The 16668-nt window shown below is 38.6% G+C and overlaps 1 protein-coding gene across 1 annotated transcript in view; it reads right to left on the bottom strand.

Moving 5' to 3' along the window:
- The window catches only part of cacul1 (CDK2 associated cullin domain 1), a 110950-nt gene that overhangs the window by 20575 nt on the left and 73707 nt on the right, over window positions 1–16668 (bottom strand). The window contains exons 5-7 of the mRNA XM_043712850.1: window positions 8702–8804; window positions 6080–6169; window positions 3021–3159 (exon numbers count right to left, since the gene is read on the bottom strand). Coding sequence (XP_043568785.1) covers window positions 3021–3159; window positions 6080–6169; window positions 8702–8804 — 332 coding nt within the window. The remainder of the gene's footprint in view (window positions 1–3020; window positions 3160–6079; window positions 6170–8701; window positions 8805–16668) is intronic.

Here is a 16668-nt window from a genome sequence, read left to right on the forward strand (position 1 = left end):
CCCTTTTACCCAAGTCCACGCCGACCCTCCAGAATAACCCACCCAGACTCATTCCCCTACATTTCCCGCTGACTAATGCACCTGACCTACATATCCCAAAACACAATGGATTATTTAGCATGGCCACTTCACTTAACTTGCCCCCATCTTTGGACTGTGGGAGGAAACCGGAGCACTTGGAAGAGACCCACACAGACACGGGGAGAACATGCAAACTCCACACAGACAGTTGCCTGAGGCTGGATTTGAACCCGGGTCTCTGGCGCTGTGAGGAAGCAGTGCTAACCATTGAGCTACCATGCCTTCATCTCACAAGGTCAGTGGTGCAGCCTGGGAGTAGGCTGTGCCACCAGATGCAGGATTCAAAATATTGTATACAACACATTGAGAGGGCCATAATACAGGAACTTTCATCAACAAAAAGGCTTCCGTTCCTTCAAAGAGTGGCTCTGATTCTTGGATAGTGCCTGTGTGTAGCCTTACAGTACACTCCGGACAGAGTGCTCTGCACAAATGAAGTGAAGAGGGAACTCTGAAGAGCTGGAGAATGACAGCAGTTTTCTGAAGAGGAAGATAAGGACACAGGAATATTACCTTCAGGATGACAGAGTGAAGACGCAACAAGTGCAACAAGCCAGACTGTGAGTTTTCCAATAACTGTGAGCAGGAAGCACCAACCATAGATTAACTGTACACTAGTGGTCCAAAAAACAAGTAGTCCTTGTTTGTTCATAGTAGCAAATGTAGTTTTCTTTTGTTTGCATTTTCTTTGCATTGCTGTTGTGGAATAAATGTTAACGTTTTCAACTATTTGAAGTCTTTCCAGTGTGTGATGTCTCCACATTGAAAATGACAAGATGTTAGGTGTTCAAGAAAGAGCACTCCCACAGACAGAATTCTGAAATGGTATGGTGTTAAGAACAGGTAGCCTGTGCAACTTAATTTTTGAATCTGCAGTTATAATGACAATCGATTAGATAGATGGTAGCGTAAAGCAGAAAAACATTTACAAATATGAACTTGCAGTTGCAATTAAGTGTCACCTGTGCTTCCATCTACCCATAGAGGTAGTTTGTTTTAATTTCTCTTTCCAAAAAGAGCATTTTTAATAACAATATAACAGAAAAGTAAACCACAGAACACACGTCTAGTGTGATGAGGTCCAAATAATATGTTTAGTAGCTTCTCAGAACCTAAAAACACACAGTTTTGTCATAGCTAGTATAATCACCACTTCTTGGAAGTCAGTAATTCCCTGTAAATATATTTTGAAACAGCTACAATGGCCAGGTCAGTAATGAATAGCAATTTTTAAGTTTTCTTTGAAGTTTTTAATTATTTATTCCTGGGATATGGATATCACTGGCTGAGTCAGCATTTATTGTTCAGACCTACTTGCCATTTTAAAATTAGTTCTATGGAGGAACCTCGATTATTCGAAGGACACGGGAAGGAAATATTTCGTTTGGTTAATCGAATTCCGGATAATCGAATGCCGGATAACATAGTTTAGCCAAGCATCGAGACCTTGCGATCTTGCTGGATAATAGAGGTTCCTCTGTATTGCATATACGTCAGCAGGACAGTGATACAAAAAAAGCATTGCAATTATGTACAATTGATCCTGTAACTGTACTGTTACACCGGTGTGGCAGTTTTAGTCTCCAAGATTGTTGCAAAAGTCAACTTGAATTAATTATGTACTACATTTTCAAGAATGAAAAAGCTAACACAGTAACCAGGCAAACAATAAGCCAGAAATTGTTCCAATGACAAATTCAGTGGTGAATGATGCTAGCTGAATTGTTCACCTCATCATTGTCACCACATCATATTTGCATTGCAAATTGCTGGAATAATGATCTGTTAATGGCACAGCAATTTCAATGTTGTACTTATGGCCTGGTGTGCAATGGTTTAGCTCTATAAACAAATCATATGGCACTATAAAAATGTAAAACAACAACTTTGATGTAGATGTGGCACTGTGAGGTGAGAGACATGCAACTCAAAAAGTTTAAAAGTTTTGGAATGTATTAAGGTAGTAAGCAATTAGGAGTTTTGCATATGTACTTTTCCATATAAATATGCTCTAAGAATCCAGTACATACCAAATATCGAGGCAGGAGGACCTATGGATCTTCTTGAGAAAAATGGAGGGAATTATGAGCAACTTCTGAATATTTTGTGATTGAGATTAGTGTAGTCATACAACAGACATTAGCAGAATCTTGGTCAAAACCCTCATCATGCCAAGGAGAAAGAGCTATTGCAAGGAAAGGTGTAATCATCTGACCAGCATAGGCAAGGTAAACATTCTCAGGGCCTCAATTTGAAGTTTCTTATTAAGAACACAAAGCTTAGTATACTTTTCTTTTAATTCAAAGATTTTCTGAGCCTTGTTCAATTGATCAAACACATATAAAGGTATTTGCCATGTGAAGCAGCCTCTCCACAGTGATAAATTTGCAGGTATTCTCCTGATCGAGAAGATTTCAGTACCTCAAAAGAAACCTTTCACACAAAGCAGTTCATGTAAAACTTCACCTGTTTTGTTATAGCAGACAGGTTTAGTGGCTTATGTGCCAGCATGAATGTGGTTCAGGCAGTGGATCCCCTGATCCTTAAAGAACTTCCTTCATGTAAAGATAGGCACTCATAGTCTATACAGTTGTGGAAGCTGTATTAGAACAGTTGGATTTTAACAGGAAAATAGCTAAATTAAGGAGGCAACTCAAGACTGACCAAATAGCCATGGAATAAGGAATTGCATAGTAAATAAGAGTTTGATAACGTATAAAATAGGACACTGTAAAACAAAAAATACAAAGTACTCCATAGACGATGTCAAAATAACGAAGGCAGATGCTGAGAGATCCAAAACATTCAACATTCCGACATTTTAGGGTCTTTTGGGATGGATGAACCAAATGACAACTGTGCCCCTTGAAAAATAAGCAGTCATATTGACAACGATAGGTTCCAAACAGGTAAATTCCAAATCGGAGACTAAATTTTACCTGGCAAAGCCATTCTGTATCAGTTCTCGCTGGAGTTTTTGGTCTTGAGCAGCATATTCTGAGAGCTTGGATTCCAAAGCAGGGGGAAGGATATTTGGGATAAATTTAGAAAAGAGACTAGGTGCCAGCTGTGCCCAATCTGGGAAAATAATATATAGAACAAACAAGGTTACTAAGATAATCAATACCTGTATTTTTATTCAGCTGTAGCAAATGCAATTGACGGCTAAAGACTATTAAAAATTATGTTCCTCTTTTTGTCCCATGCTTATATGCATTTGATAACTTCTCCCTACAATAATATATATGGGATCTTATGAAAATACACCAGATTTCACTCAACTTTAAATGCTCCTTCTAAACTGGAGGCACCTTTGGCACAAATTTCCACAAGCAATACACGCATCTCTATGATTGTAAGCACTTGGCAAAAAACACAATCTAACTACAGAAATTCGAATTGCAAATAAAAGCTAAAAAAAATTCCATTTTACATGGATGTCTTAATATGAGGAGTACAATTTATATTATCAGAAAACACTGATAATCTCAAATCTAAACTGTGGCAAACGCGCTGTTTATTGATTAAAATCAACGCACAGAAAGTCAGTAGTAGCTACCACTGGCCAACTAGAAAATTCATGATGTTGAGAGACAAATGGAAATATTTTATTTGATCCAAGTGTCATCATCAATAGTTTCTTTAAAATTAATACTTATATAAAATTCAATTAAATGCATCATTCAATTTTATTCAGTGAGTGAACAGGAAAGGCAGCCTTCTGAAAATAGGATCATTAGAAAGGAAATTTTCTACATTTAGTCTTCATTTTACATGAAATGAATATCCATCAGATACTAAATCTTGAAACCTACGTATTCAAAAATATTTACATACTTTGTTACAAGTTACTGCATTGTGAACATTTTCAACAATACCTTGATTCCCATTGGTTCTACAGTATCAAATAAGAAATAATTTTAATTATCAATTAAATATTTTAAATATTCAAAATAAATAATACCTGAACAAAGTAATTACTCTGTAGCTGAATGCATCTGCATGACACAAAGACAGGATTTTGCATGATGTAATTAGTCTGGAATTCTGTTTTTATTTTTATTTTGTTTCTTTCCAAGTTTGATATACAATGCATATCTTTAATGGGTTGCAGCTACTCAGGGATGAGCCTCATTCTGCACAAACAGATCCCAAAAGGTGAAATTAATTGGCTCTTTGTGCTTCCATTCCCTGATATCTATATCCATTTTCACTTCTGCATTTGTACTTCAGTGTTTCAACAGATGCTTCTTCCTCTACCCACCACCACCACCCTCTATCAAGTTACTTGTAGTTAAGATGTCTCTAAGCTGGTGTGTACAAGGCCAGGAGAGTATGAAATATGCTTATCAAATGACCCAGCTACACATTCATTTCTAGCAGTAGACACATCATTTTGGAAAACCCTTATGAAGAGAAAATGAACATTCATCCTAGCAACTGAATCATATGGTTAAGCACAGTAATGGTTATGCTGCTGGAAGATGTGCCTCTAGGTACTAATCAGCAAATTAGTACAGGAGGACAAACAGGAGTTGGAGGATACTTGCCTTGTTGGACAGTCACAAAGCTTTCATGAGCCCTCCGCCCGATTATTGTGCCAACTTCAACTGAATGGACCACATCTGCATGCAGAGTTTGGAAAACCCTGTACTAGGATGGCTTCCAAGAGAACTTCTCCTTTAAAGGAGTGGCACGGTGGCTCAATGGTTAGCACTGCTGCCTCACATCACCAGATCCCAGGTTCCATTCCAGCCTTGGGTGACTGTCTGTGTGGAGTTTGCACATTCTCCCTGTGTCTGCGTGGGTTTCCTCTGGGTGCTCTGATTTCCTCCCACAGTCTAAAGATGTACAGGTCAGGTGAATTGGCCATGTTAAATTGCCCATAGTGTTAGGTGCATTACTCAGAGGGAAAGGGTGAGTTTCTCTTCGGAGGGCTGGTGTGGACTTGTTGGGCCGAAGGGTCTGTTTCGACACTGTATGGACTCTAATCTAAAAGGATCACAGTTAAAGATCCACATACTTAAATTTGGTATAGATGGTGATTAAAAATTCAAGGGCAACAATAACGCAGCAAATGTTAATATAGGTCTATATAAATATTTGGATTTAAATTGTAGTGATGGAGCAATCTCCTTCCTTGATGTTTCCATTTTCAATACAGGAGTAGACTGTAAAGTGCTGTTCATCTAATGCCTGGCTCCACTTCTGACTGACATATACAACATGAGAAATCAAATTAGGTTAACACCTGATCTATTATTCAAATAGCCGTGGTACAGGGGGGCCTTGGGGGAATCAGAATATGAAAATTTTCCAGACATTAAAAGGTAATAATTATAAACAAATGTGAATTACATTCCTGTGATAATAAAAACATAAATGAATGAAAGAAACAAACTATCATAAGATTTGTCCTGTTATACAGGCAAAACATTCTCTAAACTCATCGGGGGAAACAACAGGGAGAAAGCAGCACATTCTGACACCAAGTAAATTAATGTAATTATGTTAAGATTTATTATCTAAAACAAACCAAAAAAAATCAGTTAGAAATTATCAACTAAACAACAAAATGACAAAACATCTCTTTTTCTATATTCGTGTTGAAAATCTGGTTGAATTTTTGAATGAGTAATAGACCTTTAAATTTACCTCTCCTGCAAAGTCTATGCATTTAATTAAACCAATATCGCCCATAACAGGCTTCTATCTTGATGTTTTTTTTGGAATCACGACATTTTGTCGAAGAGATTTGTTCTGTCTCATTTCCATGTTGACAGATTCTAGTGAACCAGTTATTACTTTTTAGGTTACCAGTACTAATGCTAGCTTTTCCTCATAGATACATTTACATTAATTTTGGGGATTTGACTTCATATCTCCATCATTAGTCAAGGCCTTCAGATGGCTAGCCCAGCAATATAACCACTATGCCACTGCAACTTGTCATTGAGTTTTCCATGCTACAAATTGTTTTTTCATTTTCTTTACTTACCAGGTCGAAGTGTATATAAGCCTTTAACTATATTTGCCATGGTTGAAGGGGTGACCTTAAATGGAGTTGACTGAGCTTCTATTAGTAAAGCTGAAATAGAAGCAGAAGAAACATATAAAGCATAACAAAGGCTATAGTACTCAAGCTGAATGAGAGTATTAAGTTGAATCACATTATCGATATTCTGTAAAGTAATGAAGTCAGGAGGCCAACAGCAGGAAGCATTACATTTGCAACAAAAACAGAAAATACTGGAAAATCTCAGCAGGTCTGGCAGCATCTGTGGAGAGAAATCAGAGTTAATGTTTTAGGCCCCATGATCGTGCTCAGAACCAGTAACCCTGTTCTGAAGAAGGGTCATGGGACCCTGAAACGTTAACTCTGATTTCTCTCCACAGATGCTGCCAAACCTGCTGAGATTTTCCAGCATTTCTGTTTTTGTTCCAATTTCCAGCATCTGCAATTCTTTTGTTTTTTTTCACCAGGCATTAAATTAAATTTGCAGTTATATTTTATGCCAAATTAAGTGGCTTCAAGTACATGTTGTCCTGAAGAGCAACAAAAAGAACAGCCAGATCCTGACATATTAAGCAAATACCCTGTACATGTCCATTAAAACCAAATGCAAAGAATACTGCCAAGAAAACTGTTCACATTAGTCAAAGTTTGCAGTGCCTCCAGTAGAACTTAACCCAAATAAAACCTTGTTAAAGGTTTCTTTTTAATCTTATGAAAAAACAGATGCACACATGCTGTTAGCATTTTGAAACCTGAGCTAGGTAATTCAAGGCATGCAGATGCAAAACCCCCGGCTGAGATAAAAATTTAATATGACACGGACCTCTACCAACCACATTATTGCAGTTGGTGGATATGGTTCTGTATGAATACACACAATCCAAATGGTATTGAGCAGAGGCAATCTTTACTTTCAAGATGTTTACTCAATCTCGAGTTAATGCGCATCACTTTATGAAATAAAATTTGTTCACCTTTATTTGTAGAATCAAAGTCAACTCATATGACTTACTGATCTCAAAAATTGTGATCTTATTTCTGTACAGCAATTTATAATTGTCAACTTTGGAACTTATAACACCCCTAAAGAGTCCTCAGAATGCTTAAAAAATAATTATTGCGAAATTGCAGACACTGATGTTCTGCAGGCGAATGGAGTGGCCAATTTGCTCACAGCACTGCCCAATGAAAAGCCTTAATGAACAAGATGAAGTGACTAGTTATGTTTGTTTTTAGTGCGGCTAGTTGAGGGTGTAATGCTGGACAGGACGCAAGAACAACTCATTGCTCCCTTTTAAATAGTGTCATGGGATATTTTAGGGCTGGTCCAATATCTTACTGACTGACGATACTTACTGATGGCAATGCTCCCTCAGTATTGCACTGAAATGAAAGTGTCAGTCTAAATGATGTGCTCAATCCTGGACTACTGCTTGGGCTCATAGCTTTTGCATTCATCAGCATAGTAAACAGCCAATTCAAGCTTACACAACAGCATAAAGAAATAAAAGGATCATTTACCCCAGCAATGTTAGCATCATAAGCTTTCTCACTCACAAAACAAAAGTTGAATACAAAAATGGGACAACCCCCTTGGTATTCTGCTCAAAAATCCTTACTTGGCAAGTTATTGTTACTGCAGTGCTTTAAAATTTCAACCTTATTGATTATAATATTTACATGCCCTAGACCTATCAGTCCTCAAGTAATATTTTTGTTATTGATATATTTAATGCTCAACATTCCTTCACAGGGCCCTGTATTAACCTTTTTTGCTTCAGATCATACAAGTCAATCTTCCTTCTTAGTATAGAGTTTCTGTAATTGAGACTATTTCTATTGCTCTTTCGTTCTATATTTATTTCACTCACTTCTCCCAATATGAAATATTTTAGCTACCAAACTTCATTCTGAAGAAGGATCACTGGACCTCAAACATTAACTCTGCTTTCTCTTTGCAGTTGCTGCCAGACCTGCTGACCTTTTCCAGCTGTTTCTGTTTTTGTACCAAACTTAATTTGTCTGCTCAATTGGACACAAACTTAAATTCATCTGTAGATTAGTGATTGCATCTTACTGTTTCAGGTTTGTATAATTGGAAAATAAAATAAGCTAGTGTATATAAACAGGGGACGTTTCATTTACCAGAAAAACACCCTTCTTTTTAACTTGATTTGTTTTGGAACTTTCTTTCTCTGATGAATAAGAAAAAAAGAAATGAAATATAGAAATGAAGGAGCCAGAAGCACAAACAAATTAGTCATGAAAGGTTAACCTTCAGATTTGGTACAATTAAAGTCCAATAAATCTTAGATTTTCCTAGAAAACTGTATATCCCCAAGACATGCCCCAAAAATGCTGATATGTGCTGACAGCAAAGATTGAGGATCAGGAGAGGATAGTTTTTTTTAAAAAGTCAGGAATCTTATGACTGCCAACTCCAAATTATTGATATAGTTTAGAATATCCAAGGAAAAATTTGATAATATTAATACTAAAAGTTGAAATTAAAAGGACAATTTTGAACAAAGGATTTCATCACAGCTTCAGAAATGACCCACGCTTGGCACAAAGTAGGGTGCAAACAAAATTAACACTACTCACGCATTAAGGTAGGAACATGCTTTTCTGCAACCTGTTCTGTAAACAACTTTATGAGGTCATCTTTCAAATCTCTGTTAAGTTTGGTTTCAATGTAAAATTTGTTCTGCAAAAAAGAAGAGAACGACAGAATCATTAACATGTAGATTTGGTCTTGCAACGATTAACTTGCATTTATGTAGCACTTTAATGCAATAAAAACATCCCAAGGTGTTTCACAAGGTTGTGATAAATTTATTTTTATAAAATATGGTTTGGCAGATGGCCAAAAGTTGGTTAAAGATCTAAACAAAGGAAGCTTAAAGACACAGTCACTAATGGAGCAATTAAATCTGGGGATTGTAAAAAAGCCAGAATGAGAAGAGAACAGATATGTTGAAGGTTTACAGAACTGCAGGAATTCACACAGATAGGAAAGGTAAAGATATACAGGAATTTAAGAACAAGATGAGAATTTTCTTGAAAAAGTAGGTATTACTTGACCAGGTACTAGTATTACTTAGCAGGGAGAGGGATGACAGCTGAATGAGATTTGGTGTGAGTAAGGACATGAGCAGATGACCTCACTTTAGGCAAGGTAGAATGTGGAAGTCTAGCTTGCAGTGCGCATTGAATAATCAAGTGTGGAGGTATGGAGAGGTGGTTCAACAAGAGATGAGCTAAAGGAAATTTGGAGGCAGACAATGTCATTGATATGGCAATCTTAATGATGCCACAAAAATGTAGTGAGATGCTCTTTCAACAAAAAACAGTCATTGCTATTGTGTCTACTTTGATCACCTTCCTGGTATTCCAGGCAATTTTCACCCTCTGCATAAAAACCTTGCCTCTCTCATCTCCTTTAAACTTTCCCCATTTCACTTTCACCCTATGTCCCCAATTAACTGACATTTCTACCCTGGGAAAAAAGAAAATTCTGACTATATATTCTATCCATGCCTCTCAACCTTGTAAACTTCTCTCAGGCCACCACCCCTCAGCCTCTGACATCCACGTGAAAAAAAACAAATTTATCCAATACCTCAGGTTAAATATCACACCAACAGTCTGGTTCAACATGAGGCAGTTGCCAGTCTACAGTACATCTTAATGTTACATATGTTATAATTATTCTGTTCTTTTGAACCTCAATTCTAAGTCTAAGTCTAAGTCTGTCAGAATTACTAACAACAGTCTCTTAAGTCTACTTTCAAGTTGAAGGTTCTACAGCTCACAAGGCCCGACGTCTTCATGGAAACCGGAACCGAGGCTTGACCAGCGGAGAACAAGACCTGAACCCACAGTGACCTGATGTCGAGGAGGCCAGACTTCATTAGTAAGTGCGTAGAAGACTACGTACCAAAGCAGTTAATCTGAATGTTTCCCAACCAAAAACCATGGATGAACAGAGAGATCCAGGTCTGAGGCATATGAGTCGAGCAACCCTGACCAATACAGAAAATCCGGATACAACTTTCGTAAGACCAGAGACACCAAGGCAATACCAAACTAAGCTTGAGACCCAAAACACCACATGGACACCCGTCGTATGTGGCAAGGCTTACACAACATAACGAGCTACAAAGCAAAGTTTAACAGAATGGGGGTGAGGGGGTTGTTACAGTACATCCCTACCTGACAAGTTCAAAGCTTTCTGTTCGCTTTAAAACAGAAGGTCAGCGAAACTATATCACCTTTCCCAATAGCATTGGATGCACTTATACCACAGTCACTGCCACAGACATTAAAATGGGCCTCCTTGAGAGTGAACCCACAAAAAGCAACTGGCTCGGATAGAATTCCCAACCATGCACTCAGATCCTGTGTGAACCATGGTGAAAATATTTGCAGACATCTGTAACTTCTCCTTACTATGATTTGAAGTCTCCACCTGCTTCAAGAAGACCACCATCATCCCAGTCCCAAAGAAAAATCATGCAATGTGCCTCAACAACTACTGCCCTGTGGCTCTGACCTCCATAACTATGAAGTGCTTCAAGAGGTTAGTCATGGCTCACATCAACTCCAGCCTATTAAATTAGATTATCGTTACGTGTAATATAAACATATGGAGGAAAAAAGTGTCTTTTCACATGTTATATGCAAAGTGTTGCCACACTCTGGTGCCATTTTGAAACACTGAAAATAATGCGAGATTATACTGCAATAGAGTTCATCTTTCTCTCTTCTCCTTGTTCTTCCTCTGCAGCTCAACATTGACCTGGGTCTCTAAAACAAGTTCTGTGTCTCTGTAATGGGCTCTGTGGTCATGGTTATGGCTCTCCACCACAGACTCTTGTAACCACTGCATCAGAGCTGAAGCCATGGGCCTGGGGACATAGGGGCTCATGACCTCCATCCAACGTTCCTCCAGATGCTATTGCTGGTCGTTGGTCAGCCTGCAAGTCTATGCAAGGGGTGTCAGCCAGGGAGCTGCTCCTCACTCGCCAGGAAAGCCTGGGTTGGGATGGAGCAGAGTCTAGCTCATCCTGTTTTTGCTACCATCAAAGGCCTCCTCCTTCACTCACCACTATTCGGTCTTTAAAGAAGAAAGAAAAAAGAGCAAAAGAAAAAGGAAAATAAAAGGGAAGGAAAGCAGACGGGAGTGGATATGTCTCAGGCTTAGCCCTACTACTCCGCTGCCATCTTGGAGGTGACGTCTCTGATTGCCTTGATCCTTTGCAATTCGTCTACTGGCACAACTGGCTCACAGCAGACAATATCTCCCTGGCCCTACACTCATCCCTGGAACATCTGGATAATAAGGATATGTACGTCAGGATCCTATTTAACCCAAACAAACCTATCTCTAAACTGAGACCTAGGTAAGGTCTCCCCCTTCTGTAACTGGATATTTGATTTCTTGATCCATGGACCACAAACAGTAAAAATAGGCAACACCTTCTCCACCATAATCTTCAACACCAGTGCTCTGCAAGGCTGCGTACTCAGCTTCCTATAATATTCCTTATACACACACTACTGACAGGCCAAATTCCACCCCAACTCCATGTACACATTTGCTGACAACACCACCATTGCAGGTCAGATCTCAAACAATGACAAGACAGAATACAGGAAAGAGATTGAGTGATTAGCGGTATGGTGTAAACATAATAATCTTTCAGTCAACATCAGCAAAACAAAGGAGTTGGTCATTGACATCAACAAGCAGAGGTAGCCCCTGTCTACCTCAATAGTGCTGAGGTGGAGATGGTCGAGAGCATCAAGTTCCTGGGAATGATGATCATCAATCTGTACTGGCCCACCCCCATCAACATGACAGTCAAGAAAGTACAACATCTCTACTTCCTCAGGAGGCGAAGGAAATTTGGCATGTCTACAAGGATGCTTATCAATTTTAGTAGATGCACCATAGAAAGAATTCTATCTGAATGCATCACAGCATGGTATGACAACTGCTCTTCCCAAGACCACAAGAAACTAGTGTGTGTAGTGGACACAACCCAGTCATCATGCCTTCCACCCATTGAATCCATCAACACTCCCTGCTGCTTTGGGAAAGCAAACAACATAATTAAAGAGCTCTTGCATCACAGGTATACTCTTTCACCCTCTTCTGGCAGAAGATATAAAAACTTGAATACACGTATGAATAGATTGAAAAACAGCTTCTTCCCCACTGTTATCTGACTTTTGAATGAACCTCTGAAATGTTAATTCTGATCTCTCTCTCTCTCTCTCTCTGCACCTTCTCTGCAGCTGTAACATTGTATTCTGCATTCTGTTCTCTGAATCTGATGCACTTTTTATGTCCAATCTGCCTGCACAGCATGCAGCACAACACCATGACAACAATAAGTCAGTCAAGAAGAGAGAATGGAGTCAGTAGATAGGGGCCACTGTGTTTTTGGGACAAAGAAATCAGCTTGGGTCTTTTAAGTATTAACTGCTGCTCTCAGCTGCCCCTGAAATAGGCAGTGATTCATACTGGATATCTTCATTTTCAAATGTCAGTCATTTTTGGAGAGGAGGAAATGATATGATTAACTTTTTGCATTATTTCCCAACTATCAAACTAGCCACAAATCACAGGCTATTACAAAATAGTAAGATATTAAATGTCTACTACAAGACATTCAGAAGATCTAGCAAAATTCATTCAACAATTTTAAGGTCAGCTTTGCACTTTTTCATCTTGCATATTTTCTCATGAATTATTAAACCAATTAATGTAATTACTGCCACAAATGGAAATTACCTTGTCTGCCAAGTTGCGAAGAGAACCAACACCAATATGAAGGTGGCAGGTTGCACAAAACAGGTTGTGTTCCAACCTTTGTAGAAAGTTTCAATAATTCCTTTAAACTGAAGTACTTCCACCGTTTAGTCATCAAATTAGGCATCTGTCATTGGAATTTTAACAAGCATAATCCTTTGACCGATGAAATATAATAGAGTACAGGATCTAAAAACATAAGCCTATCAAGCTGCTCTACTATTCTATTAGATCATGGCTGATCATCTACCTCATTATCACTTTTCACTGTTCTCCCTGGTGACATTAGTGCTCAGAAATCTACTATCTTCTGTCTTGAACATGCTGAATGATTCGGCTTTCACTGTTCTCAAGCTCTCACCCAGTAAGTGAAGAAATTTCTCTGTCTCAGTTTAATTAGTCTACTTCTGATCCCAACGTTATGTCCTCTAGTTCTAGTCTTATCAGCCAGGAGAAGCATCCTATTTGTATCTAGCTGTTACACCTACACACAACTCCTTAGCAATATCTCCACTACTCAACTCAATTACAGGTGAGCTGCAATCATCAGTGCAGTGGTTAGCACTGCTGCCTCATAGCGCCAGAGACCCGGGTTCAATTCCCGCCTCAGGCGACTGACTGTGGAGTTTGCACATTCTCCCCGTGTCTGCGTGGGTTTCCTCCGGGTGCTCCGGTTTCCTCCCACAGTCCAAAGATGTGCAGGTCAGGTGAATTGGCCATGCTAAATAGCCCGTAGTGTTAGGTAAGGGGTAAATGTGGGGGTATGGGTGGGTTGCGCTTCGGCCGAAGGGCCTGTTTCCACACTATAATGTAATCTAATCAGGGAGCATTATTTATTTTCTGTGGCTCTTGTGAACTGGAATCCTTGCAATACTTAACAAATAATTTTAGCACCAACCAGATTCCACACAGCAAGGACAATAAAGACCCTTCTCCTGCCCAACACTGTCTTCCTAAGTCACCGCTGCAGGATGCAGCAATGGATGACCAACAAGAGATTTGCTATGTTGTTTCAATCTTGAAGGACCACTTGAAGAAAAGTTTGGTCATCTCAGTAAGCAATGGCAATTTATATGCTGCACGTTGGTTTCAAGAAGTGGCAGAGTTTAAAGACTAGGTCCATGATAAATAGCAGCCACGAAACACAATACTTAGCTGGAGACAGTGTCTGTAGGGATTGCTTCAACTGTGTGCCTAAGATATGTTTAAAGCTCCTGTTCCCTCCTTCTCCCTCTGTAGTAGAGGATCTCTTTCACTGCCTCTGCTTTATCTCCTTCTGATACTACAAGGTAAGGAAGACTGTAATTGTAGCTGCCATAACAGGGAACAGTGTGTACTCTGTACCTTTTCAGTAATAACCAACATGGAAGGGGATTGTTATGGCACAGTTATAGTGTCCATACCTCTGAGACAGGATGTCCAGGTTCAGCTCGCGCCTGCTCCAGAGGTGTGCAATAACACCTCTGAACAGATTGATGTAAAAGAAAACAGCCATAGTCCTAATGCCAGCACTGCTCCCAGCAAACGTCGAGTTTCAGCAAACACACAGTAGCTCCAAATACTTAAAATACTTTAATTAGCGCGCATAGGGCACTTCTCATGGTGCTAAATACACATTCAGCTCAGCATATTGAAGTGAGGATGTTACATAGAGCAGTGATGCTAAATATGGCAAGGGCAGCTGATGTCTCAGTCTCCCTACCTCTGGGATGAGTGTTAAATGCTTATGCTAACGAGCACAATATCATGATGTCTACTGCAGCTCATGCGAAAAGTGGACAAAACTCATTTACGAGGACTGAAGGGTCTATTTCCATGCTGTACATCTTTATGGCTCTATGATTGAATGCAAGTACCTAGACTTTTGCAGGAAGGAGAGAGCCTCTTTTCTAAACCATATCACAAGGTGGATTGCAGATTCACTAATATACTTCTCAGGATGAAGAAATAGAGTTTGGAACAGATATTGGAGAAATGAGGGCTTTTTCACTGGAGATTAGAAAGTTAATGAACTCCTGACCAAAGATATCAATGTAATGAAGGATTAAAATAATTTAACACTGTTAAGACTCTCTTCACTGATTGCTGAAACAATAAAGATCACCATTATTTCTTGTATTGGTAGAACTTCTGAGTTCCCTCCAAACGAAGGCAGGAGTTTCAGACAGTTCACAATTACTGCTTCATTAACATGCTTTGTGATGTAACATTATGAGTTGCAGGTCACGATGTCATTGGCTAATTGAAGGATTAGCTCATATGTCTTTCTCCCATCATTGAAAGCATTAACATTTTCTTGGTGAAAACCCATTAAAAAAATACTCATGACCTTGTGTAAACATCATTAGTGAATCAAAAGACAGCCAACAATGGCTCTCCTTCAGATACTCACCATTTCTGTGCAATCAGCCTTTTACAGAGTTACTGAAATCCAAGTTATTGAACCCACCACCTGCTATGCAGTGTTACCTAGTGACAGGTAACAGCTTCTGTATTTATGGTACCAGGTTTTAACATTGACCTAACTGAAGAAACAGAAGTAATAGGATATAACCTCCAATTTCCACACTGTAGGGAATCTAATCTAATCTATAACCTTCAAGACACAAGGAGGGGTTAGAATTAAAATTCCTTACATGGGCAATAGTCAGAAGTTTAAATTTGATGCCACAAACTGTTATTTTTACTCCAACCTTGAACTGTTATTCAAATTAAGTTAACAAATCCTATTGAAAGGGATAATACCACAGGTTGAAAAACAGGAACAGTGAACCGCATTAACCAAGTAATAGAGTGGAATTGTGGGCAATTGAAAGCGAAAAAAAAACCCTGAAGTAAAGATTTAATGGACGAAATGGTTGCAAACTGGAGCATTTCTATAACAGGCTAGGAGAAGAGACTAGGGCCATCATTAACAGGAAGTCAGTTGTCCAATGCACATTAAAAAAGGAACAGATGCGAATTGGGAAAACCTGTGCAATATAAACCAACCCAATGACAAATTCCTTTTACTCCAGCAATGTTGTCAATAATTTCCACAATCAGCAAATACCTGTTGGATGCAAGGGAGAAAAAGATAGATCTTATGTGGATAGCTGCTTTGTATTAATACAACTCTTTTCCTACTTGCAGATCAGATTTATTCTCGTTAAAATATTCCTGTACAGATCCTTTGTGTACTATTTTATCAAAATTGAGAATCAATTAAAAAGTGAAATGAAAAATGACTTCATTAAATAGGAATATGACAACTCTAACATTACAGACAAAATAAGCATCCAGAACAATTTGCGTTGGAACGAGGCAAGAAGTGCACAGTTTCAATAGCAATGTCATCAAATGATCAGAGAATGCTTTCAGTTTCCTTATTATTTTACTTAAATAAATAGTAAGTTTCAACAGACTTCATGAATACCCACCCAACTTTAGGTCAAAAGAAGTATTTATTAAAGTTATCTGATGTAGTTTAATTAAGCTTCACATGTCAGAGCCTTAGAAAATGCATTTAACATATTTTAAGTTGCAAACCTTCAAGCAGTTTCATGAAAATCGCCAAAGGCCAGGCAGATACCCTGTGGCGATGCATATTTTAGATAAAAACAAATACTCAAGGGATGGCCAAATTTAAATTTCTTTACATGGAGAGTTGTTCAAAGTTAGCTTCAACAACAATCTGTGGCAGTGAATTCTAAGTCCACAAAATATATGTAACTTATTCTAAAGTATGGTTCAAGGTAGTCTTCAGCAAGGA

The sequence above is a fragment of the Chiloscyllium plagiosum genome, chromosome 22, assembly GCF_004010195.1.
Source record: "Chiloscyllium plagiosum isolate BGI_BamShark_2017 chromosome 22, ASM401019v2, whole genome shotgun sequence".
NCBI lineage: Eukaryota > Metazoa > Chordata > Chondrichthyes > Orectolobiformes > Hemiscylliidae > Chiloscyllium > Chiloscyllium plagiosum.